Source organism: Lates calcarifer, unplaced genomic scaffold, assembly GCF_001640805.2.
Source record: "Lates calcarifer isolate ASB-BC8 unplaced genomic scaffold, TLL_Latcal_v3 _unitig_5449_quiver_691, whole genome shotgun sequence".
Taxonomy (NCBI): domain Eukaryota; kingdom Metazoa; phylum Chordata; class Actinopteri; family Centropomidae; genus Lates; species Lates calcarifer.
In genome coordinates this window covers 109,256-120,719 of record NW_026117528.1, presented here as the reverse complement: position 1 = coordinate 120,719, position 11,464 = coordinate 109,256, and the positions used below count along the sequence as shown (strand labels likewise).

The 11,464-nt window shown below is 47.3% G+C and overlaps 2 protein-coding genes across 6 annotated transcripts in view; both read right to left on the bottom strand.

Annotated features, from left to right (window-relative positions):
* Positions 1–40: 40 nt before the first annotated feature.
* epc2 (enhancer of polycomb homolog 2 (Drosophila)) lies at positions 41–7,948 on the bottom strand. 5 transcript variants are annotated; one of them, XM_051068916.1, is made up of 14 exons: positions 7,494–7,948; positions 6,237–6,396; positions 5,780–5,925; positions 5,412–5,618; positions 5,193–5,341; positions 4,829–4,958; positions 4,528–4,731; positions 4,331–4,414; positions 4,036–4,169; positions 2,758–3,074; positions 2,284–2,414; positions 1,707–1,872; positions 1,312–1,561; positions 41–810 (listed from the first exon to the last, which is right to left on the bottom strand). In XM_051068916.1, the coding sequence occupies exons 1-14, from the start codon at positions 7,644–7,646 to the stop codon at positions 720–722; spliced, it is 2,322 nt and encodes a 773-aa protein (XP_050924873.1). In that variant the 5' UTR covers positions 7,647–7,948; the 3' UTR covers positions 41–719. The 5 variants fall into 5 exon arrangements, with proteins under 5 accessions (XP_050924873.1, XP_050924872.1, XP_050924874.1 ...); XM_051068915.1 differs by having other exon boundaries at positions 2,284–2,417; positions 7,494–7,936; XM_051068917.1 differs by having other exon boundaries at positions 41–570; positions 2,284–2,417; positions 7,494–7,934.
* A 1,024-nt stretch (positions 7,949–8,972) lies between these two features.
* Positions 8,973–11,464, bottom strand: part of LOC127140919 (uncharacterized) — a 67,895-nt gene continuing 65,403 nt past the window's right edge. Inside the window, exon 15 of the mRNA XM_051068912.1 lies at positions 8,973–9,895. Within this exon, the coding sequence (XP_050924869.1) occupies positions 9,747–9,895 (149 nt within the window). The 3' untranslated portion in view covers positions 8,973–9,746. The remainder of the gene's footprint in view (positions 9,896–11,464) is intronic.

Below are 11,464 nucleotides of genomic sequence, written 5' to 3'. Positions count from 1 at the left end.
CATCTTATTAAAAACTCTCTGTTTCACCTGCACGTCCACGTGTGTTTACAAGATGCATATTTTTATTTGGATGAGTTCAGTGATCAGAGGCAGACAGGTACAAAATAAAAACATCATGGGACAAACAGGAAACACGTGGTTTCATCTGCGGGAGAAAAAACTGCAGATAAAGAAAAAAACAAATGTAAACAGGAGAATAAATAACCAATCAGAGCGAAGACACAGGGCTGACTATGGACCAATCAGAGTGAAGGGACTGTTTGTGGACCAATCAGAGTGGACTCTGCAGTCACATGATGAGAAGAGAAAATCTATTTTACATCAGAGACATTTACAAACTGTACAACAATTATTACAATAATAACAATAAGAATAATATCAACACTCAGTAAAAGCTTCTGATTCTACTCAGAGACGCCATCTTCTTCTTCTTCTGCGGGAGGTCACGGCGTGTCACATTCACCGGTCACAGGAGGAGCAGGGGCTGATGGGATACGATGTTATGTGACCTCCATGGGCAGTGTGGTCTCAGACAGTCCGTTCAGACGTCTCTCCGGCTCGTTGGCGTCTCTGTGAGGAAACAGGAAGCGTCCGTCAGCCGCCACATGTCGACGCTCAGATTTCAAACTCTGGACTTGGTAGATTCTGGTTCTGCAGGTCACAGGGTTCAGGCAGAACCTCTGACGTCAGACCTCCAACATTTAAAACCTCCTGTAGACTCAGTCACAACAACTAGTGTTGGACGTCAGTCTCATCAACACTAAACTCTGTCTCCACTGGCTCGGAGCCGATGGGCCTCCAGGTGGCGCTCTGCAAACAACATAATGAAAGGAGCTGCCTGGATCACCTGCGTCTGCTCATGACGACACTGAGAGTCTGATCAGAACTTATGATATGATGCTACCTTCATGTGCTTCATGTACAAACACTGACCACAAGGTGGCACTTTAACACAAACTGACAAACATGAAACAGAAACACCTCAGGCCTCAGCTGCAGGTCGTAACATGACTCATCCATCCAATCAGAGCTCAGCAGGATGTTCAATACGATCGTTGAAGTGACCGACTGATTTAACTGATTTAATGAACCAAACATTCAGAAGGTTCCATCATCGACTGTTTCAACACAGAACGTTAACGAGGTGAAAGTTTTTAAAACTCAAATAAAATAACTTTTAAACTCAACTATTACTCTATTTAAACTGTTTATGTCAACAGGTGGATTTAGAAAGTGTTCACCTGGCCAGGTGATTACAGGTGTATATTCACCTGGACAGGTGGATGGTTACCTGGACAGTTGTATATTTACCTGGACAGGTGGGTGTTTACCTGGCGGTGGAGACTTTGGGCACGCGGTCGAGGCTGGCGGCGACGGTGGCGAGCTTTAAGGCAGACGTTGGGGGGGCGGAGGGTCGAGCGGCGGGGGTGGGCGGGGGAGACGGCCCCCACCTGGCTCCTCTGGTTGGGGAGGGACTGAGGGGAGGAGGAGGAGGACAACGACCCCCGAGCTGAAAGCCCCATCCTGCTGACAGAGGAGGAGTACGGAGGCCTGGAGGGACCTGAGGAGGAGGAGGAGTTTAATACAGGAATATTGTATCACATGACTTGAATGTGTTAGACAAAGACTCGATGTTTCTCCGTCAGGACCATGAAGGTCTCTGTGACCTTTGACCCTACGAGATTCAGACAGGTGAGGCAGCTCACCTGAAGGATGGACTCCATTCACACTGGTCCTGAAGGGTTTGATCTCACTGTGACCATGAGGAGGAGGAGGAGGAGGAGGAGGAGGAGCGCTGATCACAGCCGACGCTGCAAACTGAGCACTGGCAGAGTCCAGAGTCTTTGAGCTGGACTCACCGGGCCGGAGGGACTAGATACCAGACCAGGAGAGACCAGAGGAGAACAGAGAAGACCAGAGGAGAACAGAGAAGACCAGGAGAGACCAGAGGAGAACAGAGGAGAACAGGAGAGACCAGGTTGAGAACCAGACATAAACTAATCCAAACATGAATGATAAAATGTAACACTGCGGAGCTGATGCTGGGCTGTGATTGGTTGACTCTGAACCAGTCAGATTAATTTATTAATGAACTAATCATTAATCAAAGACGTCTGACAAACAGAGAATCATCAGAAACAGAAACACAGACGACGTCTGAACACTTCCACTCTGCAGGTTGAGTCATGTTCATGTGTTGTGTACCTTCCACTGAGTGTGTAGTGTTTGTTGTGTTACATGTTAATCTAATGCTACACACACACACACACACACACGACCTACCTGTGCTCTGTGCAGCGCGTTGAGTCTGTTTGAAGTTGTGTTGTTCTGCAGCTGCAGCTGCTCCAGCTGTTGCTTCTGCATCTGGACCAGCTGTTGTTGGTGACTGTGGTACTGCTCCTCTGTGATGCCCCCTGCTGGTTCACACACACACTGCATGTTAAACCACTGCTCCGGAGTCTCAGAGTCCACTTAAACTTCTGCTTCAAAACTAGACCGGACCGAACTGATCCGATCTGAACTGAACTGATCTGAACTGAACCGGACCAATCTGAAAGGGATTGAACTGAACCAATCCAGACCCGACTGAACTTGACTGAACCGATCTGAACTGGTTTGGGCAGAGACGCAGAGACTCAGAGACACAGACACCATCTCTGACATAAATCAAACACAACTCAGATCAGACCAGTTCTTACAGACCGGTCCAGACCAGGTTAATCCACCACCCCCTTCACGTCTGTGCTAATGACTCACCTGATCCAGAGCTGTGGTCAGGTGACAGGCGACAGGTGAGTCTGCTGTGGTCCAGTGTGAACCCTCTGCCCCCCTCCCTCTGCTCCTGGACCTGTCTGGGTCTGAAGCAGAATCTCCTCAGGTTCTGGATACTGTTCAGGACTTCCGTCAGGGAGGGAAGGCTGGTTCCTGAGGTCAGGTGGGGTTTCCGGTCCAGGGTCGCCAAGTGGTCCCGGTGGACACAGATACCGGTTCTGGTCCTGAAGACTGGGTGTGCTAAACAGTCCAGCTGCTTCAGGACCGGATCCAGACCTGAGGAGGCTCGGTCCAGGATGATCCTGATCAGAGAGAAAAAGACTGGTTAGTGAAGGTGGAACCTGGAACCTGAACCCTGAAAACTGAACCCTGAACAGGAACCTGAACCCTGACAATATATCTCGTATGTTTTTAGGAGGTTGTTGTCGTACCGCGCAGCTCTACCTCGACCCGGTGATCATTAGAAAAAACTGATTCCTCAGGTCTGAGATGAACAGAAACACTGAGCTCAGAGCTTTAATGTAGAGACAGACGATCCTGAGTCTGGGGTTTGTCATGTGAGTTTCAGTCCTTTAAGTTCTGTTGATGTGTCCTCCTGCAGAGGACGAGGTACAGCTATTAAATAATAAAAGACTGACGTTATAATCCAGTTTCACTGAACATAAACATCTCAGTGTCCTCTGCATCAACACGCCGCTGCATTCAGGTCCTCACTCAAAGTGCAGTCGGTCTTCTTCAGACAGTTGTGTCAGAACCTCAGTCGTTCTTTTCTGAACTGCTGACACAGACTTGTGTTCCTTTGAGCACAGATCTGATCTCAGGATAAAGTCTCACGGTGCTGGATCAGGTGAACAGGGAGGGGGATCAAACACTGGGATTTGTTTTTGGGCCAGAAACTGTTTTTCCCTCTGATCAGGTTCAGAATTTTTGGGACAGGTTTGACACACACTTTGTCATGTTCACATTTTCGTGCAAAATGTGCTGAACTGTCTTTTTGTCAATGGAGACCACTTCTTCTACGAACACGTGACCTGCAGTGTTCAGTGTACAAAAAGATTCAGCTGCTGTTTGCTCAGCTTTGAAGCTAATCATTCTCTGACGCCTCAGTAAAAGCACCTGCCCTTCAGTCAGTTTGTGGCAGTGAACTGAAGACGTGTTTCAGCAGCTGTGTGTGAACATCCTTTAACATTGAATCAGCACAATAACTCGTATCAGTCTCTCACTGGATCAGACTGTGTTACAGCTGGGACGTGTCGGATTTACCGTCCTCCTCGTCCCATCCTGCGGCGGCTCAGTCCCGTCCAGTGAGGAGGTCGAGACAGTTCAGTCAGAGAGTGACGCAGACACAGAGGGAGAAGCTCCGCGCGGTCGTCTCCACCCGTCTGCTCCGTACGAGGCTTCGCAAACAAACACACACAGAGCAGACGTCAGAGAAACAACTGATCATCAAACATTGAAACGTTTCATCAACGCTCGCACTAACTGAGAACATTACTGAGCACTGGTCACTGCAGTCACTCAGTGATTATTGATCTGGTTCCTCTGGTAACAAACTCACAGACAGATATTGACATCCAGCTTTCCTCCTGAAGACAAACACTCCGTCAGGATTGTTCTCCTCATCAGGCGACGACGGGGGAGACTGAGGACACACAACAGGAGACAGATGTTTAACCACAGCTGGATCTTCGCTTCAACACGAGACAGATGTTTAACAGCCACAGCTGGATCAGGGAGGATCAGACAGGTACTGACCAGTGGTGGCGGCGGACACTCGTCCTCTCCGGAGCTGTGGAAGTCGTACTGTTTGATGTCGGCCTGGTTGACGGTGTAGGGACCGGGGGGGCGGCCAGGACGTCTCTGAGGAGGATACAACCTGTCCCGTCTGATGTTCTTCTTCTTTGGTCTGAGCAGGTCGAGGGGAAGCTCGTCTCTGAGCAACTCCGACTTCTTCTGCATCTGAAACAGAGAGAAACACAAACTGAGGCGTCAGGAGGAGACAGGTGAGTGAGGAAGAGACAGGTGATTAAAGGAGGAGACAGGTGAGTGTCCGTACCTTGACCTTGACGTCAGCTTTGTGTCTGATCCCATTGCTCAGGGAGGTGGAGGTGCTGTACACAGGTTTCTCCACCAGAGGGAGTGAGACCTCTCTCAGGACGTCTCCGCTGAAGTCTCCCATCTGATACCTGAACACAGCAAACACCATCAGGACGCCCTTCACTTAGAACCCTCACAGCCAATCAGAGAGCACACCTGAGCTGTGACATCACTCTACTGTAGCACCAGGTAACAGACAGGTGCTGACTCATACTGAAACATGTTATCACAGAGCCACACTGTCCACTCATTTTCACTGTTTTGTTAAACTGTTCGTCTTTAATGTGAGACTCTCTTCCTCCCCCCTCCTCCCCCCTCCTCACCTCTTCTCCACCACCTCCAGGGTGAGGTGCAGCAGCTCTCTCTTGGACTTCTCTCTCCTCTTGATCATCTCCAGGATGGTGACGGTCCGACTGAACTCTCTCCTCAGCCTCAGCATCTTCTCGTACGACGCCTCATCGTTCTTACGGTTCTGAGGAAACAAACACGTCGTCAGAGTCTGAGTCTTCACCGTTTACCTGAGGATGAAGGTGTGGACTCACCTTCCTGGTCTGCATCTTCTCGGTCCTGCGTCTGAAGGCCACGTAGGCGTCGTTGTTGGTGGATCCGTCTCTCTTCTCCTGTTTGATGTGAGGGATCAGAGACGGACCCCGACAGTTCTTCCTCTTCCTCACCCAGTAATCGTACACAGACTTCAGCAGGTAGTCATCCTCGTTCAGCAGCAGCTTCGCCTCCGACAGGGACACGAGCTGAAACACAACCAGAACCAGAACCACAGAGAGGTCAGAACCTGAGGAATCAGAACCTGAACCACAGGGGTCAGCTGAGAACTGGTCAGGAGGAGTCAGGATCTTCAGTCCTACAGGACCTGGTTCTGGGGGTTAGTGTTCAGGTGTGTGTTCAGTGTTACCTGGTGCGTGCTGGCCTTCTCCAGTCGGTCCACCATGGTCTCAAACTGCAGAGGTCTGATCTCCATCTTTCTGTTCAGTCTGTTGAGCAGCGTCTCGTCCTCTGAGTCCATGTCGTAGTCTGGCTGCTCCAGGTCCAGACCCAGAGCTGCAAGACCACACAGAGCACACAGAGCTGATGTCAGTGAACTGACCTGGGATCAGTTTGAGTTGAAGCCTAACAGAGATCACGAGTCAGTTAGTCAGAGATAACTGACTGTGAGGTTTATGAAGAGGAAGTGAGAATGTGCTTCATATGTCTGCTGCTGACAGCTGACTGTAGAGGTCAGAGGTCAACACGTCAGAGACTGATCAGTCAGACTCAACAACTAAAACATGACACGTGTTTCAGTTTAATCCAGCTTTAATTCAGCTGGCAATGTGACTTCGCACAGGTGCAGTATATGTAGCAGTACTCACGCTGTATGTGTATGAGCTGTTTGGGAACTTTGACCTCTCCTTTGTACAGGCGGTCGTAGTAGGTGGTGTTACTCTCCGCCTCAGGGACGGGGATCACCATGTTCTCCTTCTTCTCCCTGAACACCTGCTGGGCTGAGATCGCCCTCTGCAGGTGGTGCTCCTGAAACACAACCAGAGACACACACAGGCCTGAATACACACTACAGAGTTAACGACACCAACGAAGAAGAACCATTCTCCTCTGTTATCTACAGAGGAGAAACCGGTTCAGACTCAGGCTGATCAGAGGAATCTCTGCAGCTGGTTCATGTCATGGAGTCCAGGACAGGACACCACAGAAGAAGAAACTGCTGCTCCAAACAAACACGGAGGTCTTTCAGAGACCGGCTGCAGAGAAACAGATGAGGATGAGGAACCTGATCCTGTTCAGACCGAGGACCTGGAACATTTCTGGATCGTAGCCTATCACATGATACAACTCGTCAAACTAAGATGTTTATTCTCTGTCACATCCAGAGACAACCATGTTTCATTTTTCATGTGCATCAGACAGAGAACTAATCACTTTATCAATGATCATCTGTTAATAATTTCAGTCCCTTCTGAATTTAATGATTGATCTAATCATAATCAATAATGAATATTATCACCCTAAGCCAGTGATTAATCATTAGTGTGTAACCTGTCTGATCTGGCTCCTTCACGTCAGTCACGTTAGATCAGGTGGACGTTCACCTGAGGATGGACGCCTCAACATTAATATGAACCTGTCTCAGTGTAGACCGGTTAATCTGGTTCCTGATGAACAGAACACATGATGCTGCGGTGGATTTTAACCTTTTCAGTGCGTTAGCTCCTGATAAACCTCCTCCTGTTTCAGATTCAACACCGTCAGTCTGCAGCCGCCGGTAACTGTCAGGTAACGGGCTCCTGCGTCCGTTACAACCGGCACCACACTGAAGCTAACGCAGCCCTGCTTAGCTAACAGAGACGCGGCGCGCTCTGCGTCGCCCGTTGCCATGAGAACCACGTCAAAACTTTAACGTCACAGCCACAGACAGCGTACAAGCCTGATTGGCGCTACGCTAATAGCGTACACTGTACGCAATGCCTACGTAACCTGCGTACAGTCATGTGTGTGGCCCGTTCTCCGTACATGACGTACGGACTGAACTGTACGTAAACTCGTCGTGAATCCCGCCGTGACACTGAGCTAAAGCTAACAGCTACACAGTTTGGAATAAAACATGTCCGTACCAGCTCTTCTTCTTTCTCCATCCCGGTGGGCATCTGCGGGACGGCCCGGTTGATGGACACGCAGTCGGTCAGGTCCGGCAGGTCTTTGTTGCGGTAAACCGGGAGCGGTTTGGCGGCGTCTAGCGCTCGCGCCCGGAACGAGAGTTTACTCATTGTTTGCGCCAAATCAGCGACAATCCGAGGGAACCGTGAATCCCGTCACAAACCCGCACCGATACCGACGTGAATCCGCTCCGGACGCGACTGTGTCCGCCGCAGTAGAGTTCATCGGTGTCCGCTGCTCCGGTAACCGGCGGGACGACTCATCAGCGTGCGGGTTTAACGGGACGTAGGGGCCGTTTCTCCGGGCTGCTCCGCTCCCTGCGCCGCGGAAAACATGGCGGACATGTCCACACCAGCGGTGGAGCGATCCCATCAGCCACCGCGGCACTCCTAAAAAAACACACGCGAGAAGTGAAGGTGCGCGCGCAGCTCCCGGAGGCAATTTTGTATCAGGAAAAAGAACGTGATGAAGTTTTTCAAACGTTCTAGAACTCTGAACACGACTCGTACAGACCTGTTACAGAGTCCTGACAGAACCGTACGTTACAGGTCAGCAGCACTTTAAACAGGTTGCGGTTCAGCTCTGATACTGGATCAGCTGTGGTTGTGAGCTCAGTACAGTATCCTCTGTATCTAACTGTGTTTAATGAGCAGAAGATGATCAGGAACAGACAGATGTTACCATCAGCTCTGCTCAGTTATTTACAGCAGACACATCATTATGTCTCAGTAACAGTTGGTCAGGTGATATCAGGTGTTGTGGTCCACGCTCACACACCATAGTTAACCCTGAAACAGCACTGTGAGGCAGTCATCTGCTCTTTTTACCAGCTGCAGGTTTTTTTTCATAGATTGCTGATACGAGGACATTCAGCCATGTTAAAGCAGGAGCACAGGTGGAGCAGCTGCCTCAGGTTCATGAAGGCTGTGGAGGTGTTCATGAGTGTTAGGTCAGTGGGGCAGGTCACGATCAATGACCTGTTTGGACTGAACATTTTCAGTTTATAAATACATCTGTAGTTTGCCTTGTGGTCCAGCAGAGGACGCTCTCAATGTTCAGCTTCGTCTAGATGTACGTCTTATAAAGATTAAGATGGAGGAATGTTCATATATTCACTGACACACAGAACAACCTTTAGTCAACTACTACACAAATGTTTAACTTCGATTTTCATGAATGTTTTATACCATTAATATTTTTCTCCTTTATAATGAACTGAGAATTCATAGATAATCAATAAATCTGAGGAATAAATAGTTTGTTTCGAGATAATTCATGCATTAAAACACTGTGGCCATATCTCTCCACACCTACAGTTAAACACTTCCTCATGTGTCGACACTGGTTTGTGTTGCACAGATGTGAACTGACTTTACATTAAACTGGTTTGTGTAACTGTTGGTGCATCAGTTTATTGATCATTCAGAACGTGAAGGTGTTTGTACTGAATTTTAGGACACAACCTTTTTAAAGCAGGAACCACAATATACAACAATGAATTCAAATCAAAGTGACAACCTGAGAAATCTTAACAAAGGCTGTTTAACACAGATTCAGTGACGTGAGAAGCAAAAGAAAAGACAGAATGAAACATTACTGTGAGTTTAAGACAGTACAGCACAGAGACAGAAGCCATGAGAAACCTGAGAGACCTGAACACAGGAGTCCAGCAGCTCCTGTTCAGACCAGCTGAGAGCTCAGATAATCACATCCTCATCCCAACACACAGACATGATGTTAATGTTCACCTTCTCACAATAACACAACCACCTCACAGAGGATAAGGTGATTTCCTGAAGTGCTGAACTATTCCTTTAAATGTCACATCAACACAAACTGTCCCAGTCATTTTGACGGAGGAAGTTTGACGTGAACAGATTGTCCAGTAGGAGCAGTGGTGGTGAATCTGACCTGTGACCTGTAACTAACTGTAACCTGAGATGGATTTAGAGCTGGCTTTTTAATTCTTCTCTACAACATTCATCAGATCATTACAGCAGCTGAATCAGGACGTTATCAGAGGGTCATCACTTTCACCAAGAGGAGGGAGTCAAATATAATGAAGCTGTAAATCTATTTTCATTTAGTCTTTAGACTTTAATGTCATCTTTCCCACTTCTGCCAAAACTGCTTCACTGATTATCTTCTCTGAAAAATCCTAAACCACCATGACTCTCCATCTCCACTCTCCTGGCTTCCTCCTTGTTTCATTAACTCTCTGTGTATTTTCTGGACTGCATGTTTGTCATAGTCCCAGTGATTGGTCTCCTCCACGGTGATCCTCTGTAGTTCTTCACTTTCTTCAGGATGGCTTCATCAGCACCACAGGTTTGACCAGTAACAAGTGAAAACACCTTCACTGTGGATATAAACAACAACACAGAACATTTCAGACTGATGCTTTACACACACACTTCACACAGTTTAACCTGAATTCAACACTCACCTCGACCAGGTGTTCGAATGTGGGAGTCTCTTTTCTTCTTTACTGGAGAGAAACCAGCAGAAATTAAAACATTTAACTTTGAAATTCTAATTTTCAGTCTCACATTTCTCTAACTTTAAAATGACTTTAATCTTAATCTGAGTTATTTTTGATAGTAAATATGCATCATTTTAATCCTCTAATCTACAGATTTATTAATGCAGCATGTATTGAACTGGTCATTTGTTTCCAGGCCTCTAGAGGGCACAGTTCCTTCATGTATATGTTCCCCTCTGCTGGTGTGGGGCTGGGACGCATCAGTCTCTTGAAGGAATGTGTGACGACATGCATCAGGTTTTTCTGCTCTGGTGTAGACAATCATGGAGAAATGTGTGTTTTTTATAGCACAGGACATGTGCATGACCAGCTGCAGCCTCATGCTTCTATGTAGATGTGGAAACTGTCATCTTCGTCATGATATGCTAACTTGTTTAAATGACGTACTAGTTTGTTTTGGTTGTTAATCAACCCTTTTCTGTATTTTTACATCCATTTCAGTTTCACACGTTCTCATATTGAATCCTGTCCAAATACAACACCTGCCTGTTCCTTGGAGGATGTGATGCAGGAGAGAGTTTAGCTGGCTGTGACAGGAGTCACATTGAGTGCAACAGTACATTGATCAATATAAATTCAGTGTTAGAATCAATCACTACTTTCTCTCTTAAACAGTCCCTGAGCAGGTAACATGCTGACAACCTTTACCCTGTCTTTACATGATGATCGTTTTTTACAGCACTGACGAGAGCAGAACATCTGAACTCAGCATGAACTCTGTGGCAAATAGTTTTGTTGTTTCCCCTCCTCTGTTTCCTGCAGCAGAGTCCAGGTGTGGGACGTAAAGGACAGGTGAGACTCTTCTTCAGTACTGTCAACATCTAACACCGAGATGTTGATTCATCTCATCTGTGGTTTTCATCTGGTTTCATTAGACTGTCTGAGGATGTTCATCTATGGAGCCAGTGTTTGTGACTGAGAGCATCTGTTCTCACTGTGTTACTGTCCTGTTCACTCATCAAACACATGGTTCATAAGACTGTGGTTTATAAGATTAAACTTCATCATGGCTACACGTCACTGAGGTGTATTTGTAAGAACAACATGTTCTTACCCTTTAACAGGTCAGGAGGGAAGTTATTTTGTAGTTCCTCTGGGATAAAATTCAGACGTTGGTCCATTGTGTGTGAGCGAAGCTGAAAGACAGAAGAAGGTGGAACAATGATATGAAGTGATAACACACTATGTTTTTACTGAGTATTGATGCAGCAGGAAGAGATGCTGTAAAAACTTTGTGATTCCAAAGATGAAAACCTGATATCTCTGCTCTTCATTTGATGATTCCTGAGTAGGGGAGGGGTCTGCTTTGTCCTCATCCATCAGTGAGGATTCCTCAGTGGAGGTCTGAAGACTGTGGAGAAACAGAAGGAAGAGATTAATACTGAG

Coding starts and splice junctions, on each gene's coding strand:
- epc2 (XM_051068915.1), bottom strand. CDS start 7,646: ATGAGTAAACTCTCGTTCCGGGCGCGAGCGCTAGACGCCGCCAAACCG. Junction 6,397..7,493: donor TGGAGAAAGAAGAAGAGCTG/GTACGGACATGT, acceptor GTTGTGTTTCAG/GAGCACCACCTGCAGAGGGC. Junction 3,075..4,035: donor AGGATGGGACGAGGAGGACG/GTAAATCCGACA, acceptor CTCTCTGATCAG/GATCATCCTGGACCGAGCCT.